Source organism: Scyliorhinus canicula, chromosome 16 (genome assembly GCF_902713615.1).
Source record: "Scyliorhinus canicula chromosome 16, sScyCan1.1, whole genome shotgun sequence".
In the NCBI taxonomy this organism is placed as follows: domain Eukaryota; kingdom Metazoa; phylum Chordata; class Chondrichthyes; order Carcharhiniformes; family Scyliorhinidae; genus Scyliorhinus; species Scyliorhinus canicula.
This window is the reverse complement of record NC_052161.1, coordinates 46,867,451-46,885,026: the sequence shown is the minus strand read 5'-3', so window position 1 is coordinate 46,885,026 and position 17,576 is coordinate 46,867,451. Positions and strand designations below refer to the sequence as shown.

At 45.3% G+C, this 17,576-nt stretch overlaps 1 protein-coding gene across 17 annotated transcripts in view; it reads right to left on the bottom strand.

Moving 5' to 3' along the window:
- The window catches only part of jakmip3 (Janus kinase and microtubule interacting protein 3), a 416,080-nt gene that overhangs the window by 239,888 nt on the left and 158,616 nt on the right, over positions 1-17,576 (bottom strand). For all 17 annotated transcript variants that reach the window (XM_038773519.1, XM_038773515.1, XM_038773516.1 and 14 more), the window contains exon 3: positions 10,359-10,856. In XM_038773519.1, the coding sequence (XP_038629447.1) occupies positions 10,359-10,856 (498 nt within the window). The remainder of the gene's footprint in view (positions 1-10,358; positions 10,857-17,576) is intronic.

Below are 17,576 nucleotides of genomic sequence, written 5' to 3'. Positions count from 1 at the left end.
ATCATTATGGAGTGAGAAGACTCCAGATAGAAGGGCCACCTCAAGAGTGGGATGAGGATTTGATGTAGAGAGCTGCAGGGATGTTCGGATTACAACACAATCATTGTGTACTGTAACAAAGGAAGAGGTCAGGGAGGAGACCACAATAAAGATGCAACCAAGAATGTTCCACAACTCCAACAAAAAAGAGAGGCATAGCAGGGGAGGGGGCTACTCTGTTTTCTGCCCAGTAATTGGATGTTCCAGTTCAAAAACAGGCACAGAGCCAGTTCTGAACAACTCTGACTCACGTTTCAATGAAATGTTATTTTTCCCTTCAGGCACTGGAGAGGGTAAAATACTAAATTGCTCTACTGGCCTGAGGCTTTCTTTCTTTATTGGTCGAGTATATTTTTAGTTTCCCGCACAGGTTCGCACAGCTGTCCTCCATCTATACAATATTCATCTTTTCAAATATTTTAACATTTGTCACACGGAATATCTTTTTGGACATACGTTAGGAATTCATTGTGGGTTCTGCATTCAAATAGCATCTGTCTCAGGTATCTCAGCTTATTCAGTGAGCAGCTGAACCAGACAAATGAGGAAGAAAGGTCTTGGGTTCAGTCCCTGATCTGTCCTCATGAACTGATCCCAGCCCAAGTGTCAAATGCACCGCACCCCCCCCCCCCCCCCCCCACCCCGCCCAAAGGTTACTATGGGAAGCGAGGGAGGAGATTGTGGTGTTGGCGATGATCTTTGCGTCCTCACTCTCCACTGGAGTAATGCCGGATGATTGGAGGGAAGCGAATATTGTTCCCCTGTTCAAGAAAGGGAATAGGGAAGTCCCTGGGAATTACAGACCAGTCAGTCTTATGTCTGTAGTGAGCAAAATATTGGTAAGGGTTCTGTGAGATAGGATTTATGATTATTTAGAAAAATATAGTTTGATTAAAGATAGTCAGCATGGCTTTGTGGGGGGCAGGTCATGCCTCACCAGCCTCATTGAATTCTTTGAGGATGTGAAGCGACACATTGATTAAGGTCGGGCAGTGGATGTGGTGTATATGAATTTCAGTAAGGCATTTGATAAGGTTCCCTATGGTAGGCTCATTCAGAAAGTTAGGGGCTGTCTGGATACAGAATTGGCTGGCCGAAAGAAGACGGCGCGTGGTAGTGGATGGAAAGTATTCTGCCTGGAGGTCGGTGACCAGTGGTGTCCCGCAAGGATCTGTTCTGGGACCTCTGCTCTTTGTGGTTTTTATAAATGACTTGGATGAGGAAGTGGAAGGGTGGGTTAGAAAGTTTGCCGATGATACAAAGGTTGGTGGAGTTGTAGATAGTGTCGAAAGTTCCAGGTTACAACAGGACATTGACAGGATGCAGAGCTTGGCTGAGAAGTGGCAGATGGAGTTCAACTTAGATAAATGTGAAGTGATTCATTTTGGAAGGTTGAATTTGAATGCTGAATACAGGGTGAAAGGCAGGATTCTGGGAAGTGTGGAGGAACAGAGGGATCTTGGGGTCCACGTACATAGATCCCTCAAAGTTGCCACCCAGGTTGATAATGTTGTTAAGAAGAACATGGTGTGTTGGCTTTCATTAACAGGGGGATTGAGTTGAAGAGTCGCGAGGTTTTGCTGCAACTTTATAAAACCCTGGTTAGACCACACTTGGAATATTGTGTCCAATTCTGGTTGCCTCATTATAGGATGAGGATGCTTTGGAGAGGGTGCAGAGGAGATTTACTAGAATGCTGCCTGGATGGAGAGCATGTATTATGAAGAAAGGTTGAGGGAGCTAGGACTTTTCTCCCTGGAGCGAAGAAGGAAGAGAGGCAACTAGAAGTGTATAGGGTGATGAGAGGCATGGATACAGTGGATAGCCAAAGACTTTTCCCCAGGGTGGAAATGGCTGTCACAAGGGGACATAACTTCAAGGTGATTGGAGGAAGGTATAGGGGAGATGTCAGAGGTAGATTCTTTACAAAGAGAGTGGTGGGTGTATGGAATGCACTGCCAGCAGAGATGGTGGAGTCAGAGTCATTAGGGACATTTAAGCGACTCTTGGACAGCAGTAAATTGAAGGGGTGTTGGTTAGGTTGATCTTAGATTAGAATAAATGGTCAGCAAAACACCGTGGGCCAAAGGGCCTGTACTGTGCTGTACGTTTCTGTGCTGTATGCTTGTGTAAATTTGTCATAGAATCATAGGATTTACAGTGCAGAAGGAGGCCATTCGGCCCATCGAATCTGCACCAGTCCTTGGAAAGAACACCCCACTTAAGCCCACACCTCCAACCTATCCCCGTAACCCCTTTTTGGTCACTAAGGGAAATTTAGCATGGCCAATCCAACTAACCTGTGCATCTTTGGACTGTGCGAGGAATCCGGAGCACCCGAAGGAAACTCACGCAGACACGGGGAGAACATGCAGACTCTGCACAGACAGTGACCCAAGCCAGGAATCGAACATAGGACTCTGGAGCTGTGAAGCAACTGTGCTAACCACTATGCTACCGTGCTGCCCATTGTCACATTGTGATTACACATTAGGGTGACAATGCCAAAATTCATCTTTCTGTCACGCAGTGTCTCAGTCTGTGAGACACTGGGTGACAGAGCCCAAGTATGAGATTGGAATGACGGCACAATTTAAGAATTTAGCATCCAGCATGAATTTTATCTGCATACACTGGTCTAATTGTGTTTTAATGTATTCTTCATGGGATGTGGGTTCGATGGCAAGCGAAGGACGTATTCCCCATATGTAATTTCCCTTGAGAAGCTGGTGGTGAACTAAACCACTTCTTAAACCACTGCAGTCTGTGTGCGCTAAGTACACCTGCAGTGCTGTTAGGGAGGGAGCTCCAGACCCTGACCCAGTGATATTGAAGGTAAGGTGATATGTTTCCAAATCAGAGTGGTGTGTGACTTGGTGGGCAACTTGGAGGTGAGGTGTTGATGGCCCCATGCACTTGCGGCCCTCGTCCTTCCAGCTGGCAGAAAAAGAAACAGCTGTGGTTATGTTTAGGAAACCATTCTGAAGAGCTCTTGCAGCATATCCCCGTGCTGAGGTGAATGGACTCCAATTCCACAGCAATCCCTTCTTGCTAGGCATGACTCCAATGTGGGTGTGTATTTCCCAAATTCCCATTGACTTCAGTTTTACTAGGCCTCCTTGATGTCACAAATCATACGATTGTTGTCTTGATATCAAGAGAATTCTCAGTTCGCCTCAGCAGTTTTGGCCGTGTTTGAACAATCGGGTGTAATGAGTTCTGGAGCCGAGTGGTCCTGGCAAAACCCAGAATGGAGAGAATGTGCAAACTCCACATGGACAGTGATCTGGTGCTGGGATCGAAACTGTGTCCTTGGCGCCGTGAGGCAGCACTGCTAACTACTGCGCTACAGTGCTGCCCTTAGCTGATGAGATTGTTACAAGCCTTTGTTTTGCTGACATTTTCTGGAGGTGTGGCTTGAAGGCAGTGTGTGCTTCAAAATTATACCAATGTAGGTAGGTGTAGGGTGGTGTTCGGTGGGGCTGCTGTTCAGGCAGAAGTCAAGTTATTGGTGAATTCTTACATTGTCAAGATGGTAGACACATAATATGATTTTGGCAGCACCAGTTTTGGCAGTAGTCAGAGAATTTACTAATAAGGTCATCATGAAGAGCATTGATAATGTTGTTGAAATCTCTTGCTTGGGAAGCACAGCATGTCATCTGCGTAGATTAACGTGTCGCTGCATGTGGCTGGCGGGTCACTTATGTACAGGTTAAATAGGGTGATGGCCAGTACTGATTTTTGAGGTATTTCACTACCTCTTTCATGTGCTGGCTTTGGGCCCCATATGGACTCAAAATAGTCTGTTTTGAAGTTGAGAAGTGATGATTCAACAACCAGGATGGTAGGACCTTTAGAAATCTTGAACAATAGGCTTTGATGTGCATAGAGGCTCCTCCTCACGTTAGTTGTTGAAATGCCCACCATTCGTGACTGGATGTAGCAGAACTGCAGAGCTTTGATCTGATCCATTTGTTGTGTCTGTAATTTTGTCCGTAGCATGCTGCTTCCATATGTAGCCTTGTGTTATAGCTTCATTAGGTTGGCACCTCACTTAAATGTCCGCTGGTATTGCTGCTGGCATGCTCTCCTATATTCCTCACTTAATGAGGGTTGACCCCTAGTTTGATGCTAATGGTAAAGTGGGAATATGTTGGGCCATGTGTTAGGGATTATTTTGGAATACAGCTCTCTTGCTGCTGATGACTCAAAGTGCCTCATGGATGGCGAGTGTTGAGCCTTACTTAGCACATTTATTACAGGATACAACATGGTGAAAGGTATCCTCAGAGTGAGTACAGAACATCATGTCTACAAGGACAGTGCTGTTACTCCTACTAAAGCTTTCATCATCTGCTCCTTTAATTCTAATTGTGCTTCACCAGAAGGCTACACCTAGTATTGCATTAGAAGAGTCATGGTGGCACAGTGGTTAGCACTGCTGCCTCACAGCACCAAGGACCCAGGTTCAATTCCGGCCTCGGGCAACTGTGTGGAGTCTGCACTTTCTCCCTGTGTTAGCGTGGGTCCCTCCGGCACTCCGGTTTCCTCCCACAGTCCAAAGACATGCAGGTTAGGTGCATTGGCCTCGCTAAAGTGCCCCTAAGTGTCTGGAAAAGGTTAGATAGAGTCACAGGGTTGCGGGGATTGGGTGGGGGAGTGGGCCTGGGTAGGGAGCTCTTTCGGAGAATCGGTTCAGACTTGATGGGCCAAATGGCCTCCTTTATGCACGGCAGGGATTCTATGATCATGCGATATCAGCTAGTATTATAAGCAGATAATGGATAATTGAAAACAAAGTAGGATTATTTTCTATTTCATGATATTCTGTTTGAATTGCTAAAATATAAAATAATTAATTATTATATTTAAGAAATCCTCATTTAAAATTACATTTGTTTTGTACCTAAGCATTGTGGAAAACTCAAATCATCCCTGTTTGGAGAATACGATTACATGAGCAGGTAACATTTGACAATTTAATTATCAGGTTCAAGACAAAATGTATTTGGTACAGGGAAAGAACGTTATTTTTTGATCATTCAGGTGTTTGATTGCCATTTTAAGTTAAAAGCCATGTCACTTGCACAGACGGATAATTTACAATTATGTCTGCCTTCTGTGCAAATAACAGTATCTTGACAATTGTACCTATGAGTTTGGAGTAATGAACTCGGTGGCGGTTCCAGGCTGAAAGGAGGGACAACAGATAATAGCTTCTCATAACGGCATAGCTGAGTTTTGTCCCTTTGATGTCCAGGTTTTGCAATTATTAAGTTGTTTGAGGTCCTTGGCAACCTAGTTGCAGCATGTGGCTGAACTCTTTGATCGTGCATTGATTTAAGTGAGGAAAAGGGAAATGCAGACTTTATGAATTCTTTTGGTATTTTATTTTCAGTACAACATATATCACATTCTAATTGCTATTTTATTTTATTTTGGGGCATCTGTACATTATTTGAAAAGCTTGTATAGGGATATGCTATCTTAATATTACTCCAGCCAACACGCTTTAAATCTACTGGAAATGTCCTGAGGTTGATTTGAACACCCAGACACTGATCAAACATTGGCAGGCTGCTCTGTCTGACCGTTATTTTTCAAATGTTATTTATTTAAAAATCAACTTCCGTTGCCGTGGCAACCTTTGCAATCAATCATTCCCATGATATATCGCTGGCCTCTGATTCACCCGCCCTACCAGCAGCTTAGTTAGCCGGGGTTCAGGGTGCCATTTTTGAAGACTTCCTCAGCGCAAAGAGAGCAAAGCGGTTCACCCTGGAACCCTACTGCACCCCTCTCAATGCTGTCCCCCAGCACTGTGCTAAGGTAGTGCCCAGGCATTACCCTTTCCCCCCTGAGTGCTGCACTCATCTGAGTTCCTCTTGGAGGTGAACACCTAGAACGGCAGTCATGATTCACGCTGTTCTGCCATCACACCGCCATTGATGGCATTTCTGACAGGTTTGGAAGATTCAGAAGTAGGGGCCGGATAATTATATGTTAACATATTCAAAAGATGTTCCCGATGTTGAATGTCAGGAAATGAGCTCTATGACTGACAGGAGGAGGGGCAATCAAGTCAAGCGTTTATGCTGACGTAAAACATGACTTTGCAGTTCTTGCGATACTCTCTGCTCGCGTCGCTGAACCCATAAGATGCATTCTGGAGTGGAAAATCCCAGCCACTGTTTCCAGTTGCAAAGCACCAGAACTTCTAAAGGATCACTTTGAAGATTTAAAACCAGCACTGCTCATCCTATGGTGACAACATCCTCAGGCCCCCAAATGCCACCTTCAGCCCCATGCCCATTGATAGAAGTCAACCACAATGAGCTAAACCCCTTCTTTCACTCTCCCAGGTCTGCACAATCAAGTTTCTCATCCACAGTGATGCCAAATCAAAGGATCCCTTTTCTGTAGAGCTGGTGAGAGATCCATACATGTCTTTCAGTGAATACCTGCCACAACTTGTTCCACTAGCACTGAACAGGCTAGCAGCAGCCTTCCTCTGGGACCCACCTGCTGACAGGTGCCAACCGATTAGAGTCTGGCAGCTCAATGGAATGAAGGCGGTGGCTGCTGCTAGTGCAACAGCCATCAAAGGCTTTGGATCATCGCTGGATCCTGGGGCAGGAATCAATGATGGTGGCAGAGAGGTCGTAGGGTGCAGTTCATGGGGAGGGCAAAGAGATGGTTCTCAGCAAAAGCCCTCCCCTTCCTGATGCCAGGTTCCTCAATCAGGCACTATGATTTTGAAGGACCATGCCCCAACCCCAGGAGCCCGGAAGCAATCTCTCACAGCATTCCTTTTCATGTTTCGCACATGGTGAAACCCCACTCATGTTAATTGCCTAATTAAGGACCTCCTGCCTGATTAAATGCTTCCCGCCACCGAACTCACCACAGGGAGGGCATATCTCTCCTTACAGGATATTAATGCTCCTGTTGTCATAAAATAATATAACCTCCAACTGGAAACGTGCTAGTCCATTTATTACTCAATGCAGAAATAAGTGCATACATAAGGCCACACTATGCCCGAAAATCAGCTCGTCACAGTGCAGCGTGGCGTTGAAAGCTCGGAGACCCTGCTCCCGGGTTCTACCTGGCTTGCAATGTCTCACGAGATTAAACGTGATCTCGTGAGACATTGCCATGTGAAACGTGCCAACAATGGGCGGGGTCACCTTTTGGTAAATCTGCATATTCCCGATATGCACATCTAATGTGCAGATTCCCGAGGTACCCGAGTCTTTGGGATTCAACCCCTTAGCGTCAGAGACCGTGGGTGAGTGCCATTCAGCACTGGTCCCAGGTTATCGGAGGCCCCCAGCTGAATGCCGTTTGAACAGGGTGGTGCCCTGGAACTGATGTCACCTAGTGTCCAGGTGGCACTGCCAGCTGACATGGGGTTGCCAGGCATTTTGTTGCGTGCGTGATCAGGCCAGGGCTGCCCGGTGTGGGTGTTGGGGATTCCCATAGTGGGTTCAGGCTGTGGTGGGGGGGTGCCGATCATTTTGGGGCCTCAGAGATCGGGATGCCAGATTTCCCCACTATACAAAACAGGGCTATGTGCAGCCTCGGCCTAACCCTAACCCTTATTCAACACGAGTTGAGGGGAAACATGCGGCTAAACACACTCGCTGAGGGACTCCCTCTTGGGAGAATCGTGCCCATGGTTTGCAAATATCTGTCTCTTGTTTTTATGCTGCTTATTGAAGCATTGCAGTGGAGAGCGTAACATCGATTCCACCACTAATCATTTCCCGAGAAAAGTCCAAATAAGGAAAAATAATTTCAGCATATTTATGTCATTACCTTCCAAAAATGCTATTTTAACAGCGAATCTGATTTGTTCCATGATGTGATGCCTTTGTTGCAGCTGCACTCTCTCCTTAGTTATTAAATGTGCATTTGTTTAATGGTGCATCACGTCACTAATCTTAGCAAATCCACATATCTAATCATTACTCTGTGTAAGTGGCTGCTGCAGCAGCATGTAATTGGATTACATATAACTTTATGAGAGGGCAGGAGAAGGAAGCTACACCAACTTGCAGCGAGACTGATGAACAGGATTAGAAAAGACAGTGAAAAGAGCAACAAATTCTACCCAGTTAACATTTCAGGGGAGAGAAGCTGTATACCAAGAATAAGCTTAATTTTCTTGCAGCTTTTTAAATGAGATTTAGCCTTTTTATTTAGCATTCAAAAAATGTACAGCTCTAATGTTGAATTAATCAGTGTGTTAAAAGTTCTCTTCCTCTGCCAGTGAGGAGCATATGTGGGTTTACGCAAAAATCCAGGCTTCTTTTGCTAGCTGTAAGCTCAAGGATACAAACCCAAGTTATATCAATAGTTTATGGATTTTGTATCTTTTATTGATGTTTGGATTAATATTTAGAGACATTTTCAGATTTGATAGTGCCATTTCCCACTCTTTCTGCCATACCATACTTTTATCTTTATTGTCTTCATGGAATAATTTTTTTATTTCCTAATGGAAAATTTGTTCCAAACTCAGTTCCTTACTTTCGATAACCAAATGATGAGAAACTGCTAATTAAGTGGTCGAGAAAGCTGGATTTTATCCCGATTCATTTTTATTTATTAGTATAAAGTTGTTAAACTAAGCTCTTTTTTATAGGCCTGTAGCAGCAAAAATTATACTTTCCCTTCAAAGCTCTTCCTCCACCATACCTGTAACCACTGGCTGCCATTTCTAATAGTGGTCTGCATAGTTTGAATTTTTATTGGTCAATTTTGAACATTGCTCCACAACTGGTTGATTTTTAAGCCTATTAAAAGGGTAAACTGGGAAACCTCTGGATTTTCCAAATTCAATAGACCAGCCAAGCCCTCACTTACCCGTCACAGAACATTCTCCCTCCTGCCAAAAACTCCTCCAATCCCACTCCCAATTCACAGAGACTCTCCAATCATTGCTGATGTTCCAGCGTACGTTTTGCACTGGGACGTTCCCCAGTAAATCTTCAGGTCTGTAACAATAAATGCTCTGCCAGTCGTTCCTGTCTATTCCCAACTTTTTCAGTTTCAACTTGTGGTCTCGGGTATTCGGATTCTTTGCCATCATGACCAATTTTGCCAGGTAAACCTTTCAAAATGCCCTTGTAATTGAAAACTCCAAAAGAAAAAAAAATGTAATCCTCAATCTTTCCCATAACCTATCTCCTGAGATCCAGAAAAGAAGAAAATAAATAGGCTACGTTACTGATCTGATTGACAACAGCTTTTGTTGCATTTATATTAGTGGGTGCAAAATGACTTACATTGTGATAAATACAATCTCAGGACATTATCAATAGGGTTGCATTGGAGGTGTACTGAATACAATTTTGGTGATGATCAATAGAAGATATAGTTGCCATGTCAAAATGATCGAAAGCTTATTGGCAAAAGCAAATTACATTATTTAAAGTTTAAATTACCATTAACCATTTGCCTACTGAATTTTTAGTTTTCATGCTTTTAGTATAATGACCAAAAGTAAATGATATATGTATTTGGAAAGTCGAAAGTTATAATTTAAAAATTGCATTGAACCACATAACACTTATTTAAATAAAAAGAACCTACAGATAGACACCTAGAAGAGTTGAAATGTGTATTTTGAAAGCAGAGTTGATTGATTGATTCATTGGATTACAGACTTTACCTCATTCCCAGTTACCTGTCATTAGAGATTATTGCCGAGGCATTACTGTTGCCAATATTAACGTACATATACTTAGCTGGTCTACTATTTTGTTGGAGACATATTAACTCATTAAACTATCAACAGGTTAATATCTGTATTAACATACTGAAATAGGAAAATCGTAAAAATGCAAAAAACATTGACTTTCTGAAACCTCAAGTCATTTCTAGGCTTATATTTCACAGTTACTGTTCTTTTTTATTGCACTATCAGCTGTTGCCAAGCAACAAGCCGTAGTGCACACCAATCGTTGTTAACAGAATCATGCAATTCTCCAAACTACATTGCAATCCTTGATATAATTTTTAAAGACTACAACATCACATTTTTCACAGAAGGATACTTAAAGATTATTGGTTTGAGGAAATTACAAGGTTATTTGTTAGGGACTGATTGTTATCGAATTTTGATTTATGCGGTGTGTATTGCTGAGGGGTTAAATGCTTCTGCAACCCTGAAATAGTTAAAGCAGGTCCAAGGGTTTGTTACAGCAAATCTCAATGGTCCCATCATCTAAAACAATCTTTATGGCTAACTTTCTGATCAAACATACATTTACCAGCAATTTTTGCTGTGTTAAGAAATCGATACGTACCAGCCTCCGAATCTCCCTTTCACAATCTCTCTTTATCCTGGAGATTTCTTCTTGGTGCAGGTGATACACGCTTCTGATCTCTGCAGCTTTCATCTTGTCAGCATGAATAGCCTGATTTAACGCCTCATCCACTTGTTTTTTAGCTCCCTTTAAATCGGAGATCTCTTGTTGCAGTTTGATTTTCTCAAACTCAAACACCTTCTTGGCCTCTTCTTTAGCGTCAGCATAAAGCATTGTTTTGACTTTGTCAGCTGCCCCATCACGCAAGGCGTTCACAAGTGCCTGAAGTCTCTGGTTCTCATTATCTTTTATTTTGATGATTCGGAGAAGCTCACCTTCATGTTGCCTTAACAGAGTCTCTCTCACCGTCTGAAGTTCCTTCATTTTCTCTTCGTGTAGTTTGGCCTTGAGCTCAGTTACCACCACGATGTGCTTGTGTTGCTCTTGCTCCCTGATCAGCTTTCCTTCTTGATTTTTTTCTCGTTCCAATTTGGCAACCTGAAGAACATAACACAATCAACCCACATATATTTTTAGATTGATTTCTGGCATCTTCAAACACAAAACAAAATGCTTCTGTGTCCCTCAGTAACAATCACTTGACTTCAGAATGACCTAGCTGTGGTGTTTCTATTTGCTTCTAGGATTCATTAGATATAGAAGGAAAATAAGACAAACTAAATACAACCATGGAAATGCTTAATAAATATTGAACCAGGGTGACTGGTGCTGTGAAGTAACAGTGCTAATCACTGTGCTACCGTGCTGCCCTAAAGCGGTTTTTATATAGAACATACAGTGCAGAAGGAGGCCATTCGGCCTATTGAGTCTGCACCGACCCACTTAAGCCCTTACTTCCCCCCTATCCCCATAGCCCAGTAACCCCTCCTAACCTTTTTTCGTCACTAAGGGCAATTTATCATGGCCAATCCACCTAACCCGAACATCTTTGGACTGTGGGGGGAAACCGGAGCACCCAGAGGAAACCCACGCAGACACGGGGAGAACGTGCAGACTCCGCACAGACAGTGACCCAGCAGGGAATCGAACCTGGGACCCTGGCGCTGTGAAGCCACAGTGCTAATCACTTGTGCTACTGTGCTGCCCTTTCTTTTTCTATACAGAAACAATTCGGTTTGTTCTACTTAAACCAGAGAAGGTTAAAGGGAGATTCAAGAAAGTTGTTCAAAGTCATGAGAGACTTTGATCAAGTAAGTAAGAAACAATTGTTTCTCACTGGGGGAGGGAAGGCAACTAGAAAACATAACTTTAAGAGAATTGGCAAAAGGACTAGAGGAAAGATGAGGGGTACAATTTACCGGCCTTGTTGCTGACGACCTGCTGGTGTGACGAGGCCGTTGAATCTCGTAAGAGGCCTCTTGTAAGGTTCATCCGAACCTCGCGAGACATCGTGATCTAGATCTCGCCCTTCCAGATTAACATATTAAAATGAGCCGTATATGCTTGCGCCATATTCTCCCAGGACCCAGTAAGTAATGGTCTTGCCACGCCCCACCCCTCGCACCCCCAACACCCACTGTGGGCAACCCAGTCCCAATCGCACATGTGCACAAAATGTCATCTCGGCAGTGCCAACCTGGTACCACCCCACTAGCTGGCAGTTCCATCTGGGCACCATGGCAGTGCCAGGATGGCACCCAGGTGCCACTGCCGAGATGCCTGTCTGGCACTGCCAGGGCACCACCCTGCCCAAAGGGCCTGCAGCTGGGGGTCTCCGATCACCTTGGAGACCGCCACGAGTACCATTCTCTCTAGTCTCCGTTTGTGGGGACTAGTGCTAAACGAAGCTCATCCAAGATCGCCGAGGTGAAGGGATTGAATGCCAAAGTCTCAGGTCCCTTGGAAATCTGCACATTAGAATAAGGCTTGCCTCGCTCTAATATGCAGATTTGCCAAAATGTTATCCTGCTCATTGCGGGTGGGATTTTCCTTGCAACCTCTTGTGAGTTGAATCTTGTGAGGCGTTGCGAGCCTGGTGGATCCCGAGAATGGGGTTTCCCGGCTTTCACCGGCCACATTGCGCCGCAGCGAATACTTTTCCGGTGCAGCGTGGCCGGAAGATCGCGCCCTTAGAAATATTTTGGTTGAATTGCACCAATAGATTTTGTCTTGCAGCAAATTGATCTAGAATGCACTGCCTGACAGCGTGGGTTATTTGGATTCAATTGTACCTTTCAAAAGGAAATTGGATACATAACAAAAACTTCCATTGACATAGCACTTTAACACAACAAAACATCCCAAGGCACTTGACAAGGGTCATCAAACAAAGATTTGACCCCAAACCTTTTAATAAGTCATCCAGGGGTGTATTTTAAAGATGTTTTGAAATGAGGAAAGCGAGATTTAATGAGGGAACTCTAGAACCTAAGGCCATGGCATCTGAAAGCATAGGCCACCAATTGTGCAGCAATTAAAAGCTGGGTTCCTCAAGAGGCTAGAACTGGCAGAGTGCTGAGATCTCGGGGGCTGTAAGGCTGGAGGAGATCACAGATATAGGGAGGGGTGAGAACATGAAAGGACTTGAAAACAAGAATGAAAATCCTGAAGTCAAGGTATTACTTCACTGGGAACTAACACAGCGGAGATGGGTGGGTGGGACACAGGCAGTGGAGCTTTGAATGACCTCAAGTTTGAGAAAGGCGGAACTGGGGCGGACGTTCAGGAATACATCCGAGTAGTCAAATCTAGAGGTAACAAAGGGAAGAACCGAGGCGTCAGAAGCATATCACCTGAGGCAAGGCCGGAGTTAGACAATGTTACTGAGTTGGAAATTGACGGTCTTAAAGATGGTGCGAATATGTGATAGGAAACACATCTCGAGGTCAAATAGTTCACCAAGGTTGTGAACAGTCTGGCTCAACCTCCGACAGTTGCCAGGGAGAGGGATGAAGTTGGTGGATAGAGAATGGAGTTTGTGATGGGGACTGGATTCAATGGCTCCTGTCGTCCCAGTATTTAGTTGGAGGAAATTTCTGCTCAACCAATACTGAATGGCGGATGTCTGACAGTCTAGAGACAGTGAAGGGATCAAGAGAAGTGGAGATGAGAAAGAGCTGGTGTATATCAGCATATGTATGATAATGTGTTCTGTGTTTTCAGGTAATGTACTGAAGGGTATCATGTAGCTGAGCAACAGGAAGGGACCTGGGGAGACCATGTGTAACCGAGAGGGAGTGGTTAGAGATGCCATTCATGGCAATTTTCCATTTGAAACTGGGTAGAAGAAATGGAATCAGGTTAGTGCAATCAGCCTGATGATGGTGGAGAGGTGTTAGAGCAGGAAAACCTTGCAGTGTTATCAGGAAAGAGTAGGGAAGTGCAATCGATTGGATAGCTCTTTTAAGGAGCTGGCACGGGAATGATGGGCCAAACGGTCTCATTGAGCGCTGCATGATTATATAATTCGATGAAATATTTTGCAGCAATCATCCAATAGATTATTTTGGAAGCCAACTACTTTTGCTTCCCTATATTCTGTTAGGTCCTTCCTGGGCCTCCTATGCTGTATCCAAATGCTGCACCACTCCAACATTGGGCATCTACTGCTCATAAGTCCTTACAGGCATGATGCACATGCATTAGTGTCCCAGCCACTTGTGTGACATAATATGATCTTTTATAGGCTCTCTATAATGGTACATATTTTTAGTCTTTATAAGGGCATAAAAATTAATTTTCAATTTTAAAAGGCTTTGCTGAGTAAAAAGGAATGGAAGACAAAATAAATATAATGGTAGGAAGCAGAGGGCACCATCCAATGGTCATGTTGCACCAAAAAACAGCTCGCCGCGGTGCAGCATGACTGATAAAAGCTGCGAAACCCCACTCCCGGGACTCTACCCAGCTTACAACGCCTCATGAGATCCAACACGATCTCGCAAGACTTTGCAATGTAAATCCCGCACATTTAGGAGGGGGATTACCTTTTGGCAAATCTGCATATTAGAGTGAGACAGCTCATCGCACTCTAATGTGCAGATTCCCAAGGTGGCTGAGGCTTTGGGATTCATCCCTTTTGCCTCGGAGACCTCAGGCAAGTGCCGTTCAGCACAGGTCTCCACTAATGGGGACCATGCAGAACAGCACTCTTGGGGGACTCCCAGGGGATTGGAAGCCCCCAGCAGCATGCCCTTTGGACAGGATGGTACCCTGGTGCTGCTGGTGCCACCTGGGCACCCTGGCAGTGCCACCTGATTGCCAGTCTGGCAACGCCTAAGTTGGCACTGCAAAGATGGAATTTTGTGTACGTGCATGATCGGGGTGCGAGCGCCCTACGTGTGTGTTCGGGCTGGGGGAGGGGGCCGGGGCCGCTTCGGGGGCCTTGGAAATCAGAACGCCATTTAAAAATGGCATCCTAATCTTCCACTACATTGTGGAGTTCGGGTGAGTGGAGCTCCTCAGTGTACAAAATGGGGTTCCCCGCTGAGGCCCCTTATACAATGCGAGTCATGTTGTATAACCATGTGTTTCTTGGCGCTGTGAGTGCTGGGAAACACGTGGCTAAACGCGGTCGCTATAGGACTTTGTTCCCAATCGTGACCAGAGTTTGTGGACGTGTGATGAAGCAGCACAGCAGCCCGATAGATGGAAAAGAGATGGTGCTCCTGTCAAGGTGAGTGTAAGAAGAGTGACTTTGTCCTTACCTATTTGATCCAGCTCAAGACAATGGTCGGAATTCTTTGGCTTTGGGATTATCTTTTCCAGTTGGCAGTGCACCCCCCCCTCGTAGGTTTCCCGGCAGCGTAGGGTGGCTTCAATGGGAAATCCCATTGAAAAGTGGCGGGAAGAGAATCCAGGCACGAGAATTGATATGTGTTTTATTTTCATAGAATTTACAGTGCAGAAGGAGGCCATTTGGCCCATCGAGTCTGCACCGGCTCTTGGAAAGAGCACCCTACCCAAGCCCATACCTCCACCCTATCCCCATAACCCAGTAACCCCACCTAACAATTTGGACCCTGAGGGCAATTTAGCCTGGCCAATTCACCCAACCTGCACATCTTTGGACTGTGGGAGGAAACCGGAGCACCCGGAGGAAACCCACGCACACACGGGGAGAACGTGCAGACTCCACACAGACAGTGACCCAAGCCGGGATTCGAACCTGGGACCCTGGAGCTGTGAAGCATTTGTGCTAACCACCATGCTACCGTGCTGCCCGTCCCGTGTTCTTAGGACGTGTGTGACATTGGCAAGGCAAGAATTATTGTCCATTTCTAGTTTCAGTGCGGTCAATAAGAATCAACCGTATAAATAAAATAAATAATAAATAACATTTATTGTCACAAGTAGGCTTACATTAACACTGAAATGAAGTGACTGTGAAAAGCCCCTGGTCGCCACATTCCGGCGCCTTGTCATGATTCTCAGCTGGTACGGGAATTGAACCCGCACGTCTGGCCTTGTTCTGCATCACAAACCAGTTGTCTAGCCCACTGAGCTAAACCAGCATAGTGTGGAACTGGAGTCAGGTGTAAACTAGAGCAGCTGGGGGTGTTAGATGTTAGGAAAGAATTAATGTTTCCTCGTACTTAAGTTGGAATTGTAATTTTAATTGTTTAATAGATTACACTTATTGTTTAATAGACTACACCAATACAAGAGAAACAGGTGGCACTGTTTTGTTGTTGGAGAATTGTTACTGAACACAATAAACTTGGAGTCAAGACCTGCTTTCTAGTTTTTATTACAGGGTTACTTTTATAAGGCCACAAAGAGTCCACACCGAGTTTGTAGAAACAAAACTTACTTTATTTTGCAACTACCATTATACACAGCTCCAATACCTCCCTACTTTTTGTTCTGAGCAGGGCGCTAATACCGGAGGTGGTGGATACTGAGTAATCAGCAATCACAGTGTCGGATCATGCCCCGCATTTGGTGGATCTACGGGTTAGTGTGGAGAGAGGGCAACGCTCGCTTTGGAGGCTGGATGTGGGGTTGTTAGCGGACGAAGCGATCTGTGGGCGGGTTAACAAGTCCATCCAGAACTAATGGAAACAAATGATACGGGGGAGGTCTCTGCAGCGATGGTTTGGGATGCTTTGAAGGCAGTGGTCAGAGGGAAATTAATCTCAATACGGGCCCACAGAGAAGAGGCGGAATGGGCCGAGAAGGATAGATTAGCGGAGGAGATACTCCAGGTGGACAGGAGATACTCGGAGGCCCCGGACGCGGGGCTACTGAGGGAGCGACGGAGGTTACAAGTGGAGTTTGGGCTGTTGACCACAGGGAAAGCAGTGGAACAGTTGAGGAAGGCAAGGGGGGCGATCTATTAGTACGGGGAAAAGGCAAGCAGAATGTTGGCGAACCAGCTCAGGAAAAGGGTGGCAGACAGGGAGATAGGTAAAGTAAAGGGTAGAGGTGGGAATACTGTCCTGGACTCAGCGGGGGTAAACAAGGTCTTTAAGGACTTCTACAGTAAATTGTATGAGCTGGAGTGGGGTGGAGGGGATGAGGCAGTTTTTGAATCAGTTGTGGTTCCCAAGGGTTGAGGAGGACCTGTTGGAAGGGCTGGGAGCCCCAATTGAGATTGACAAAATAATCAAGGGGCTGGAGGGCATGCAGTCGGGCAAAGGCCCCAGGGCCTGACAGCTACCCGGTGGAATTCTATAAGAAGTTTTCAGAGATATTAAGCCCACTGCTGGTGAGGACATTTAACGAAGCAAGAGAGAAGGGAGCCCTCCCTCCAACAATATCGCAGGCCTCGATTTTATTGATCCTGAAACGGGAGGAGGATCCGGAGCAATGCGGGTCATACAGGCCGATTTCTCTACTGAATGTGGATGCCAAACTGCTGGCTAAGATACTGGCCACAAGGATAGATGACTGTGTCCCGGGGTTAAAGGGGATGACCAGACGGGATTTTTAAAGGGCAGGCAACTCAAGGCCAATGTTCGAAGGCTTTTAAATGTTATTATGATGCCCTCAGAAGGAGAGGAGGTGGAGGTGGTGGTAGATATGGATGCGTAGAAGACTTTTGATTGGGTGTAGTGGAATTGCCTGTGGGAGACGCTGGGAAGGTTTGGGTTTGGTGAGGGCTTTATTGACTGGGTGCGGTTGCTCTATCAGGCACCAGTTACGAGTGTGCGTATGGACCGGCTCAGGTCGGGGTACTTTAAACTACACCGAAGGATGAGGCAAGGGTGCCCCTTCACCCCGTCACCCCGTTACTGTTTGCTCTGGCCATAGAGC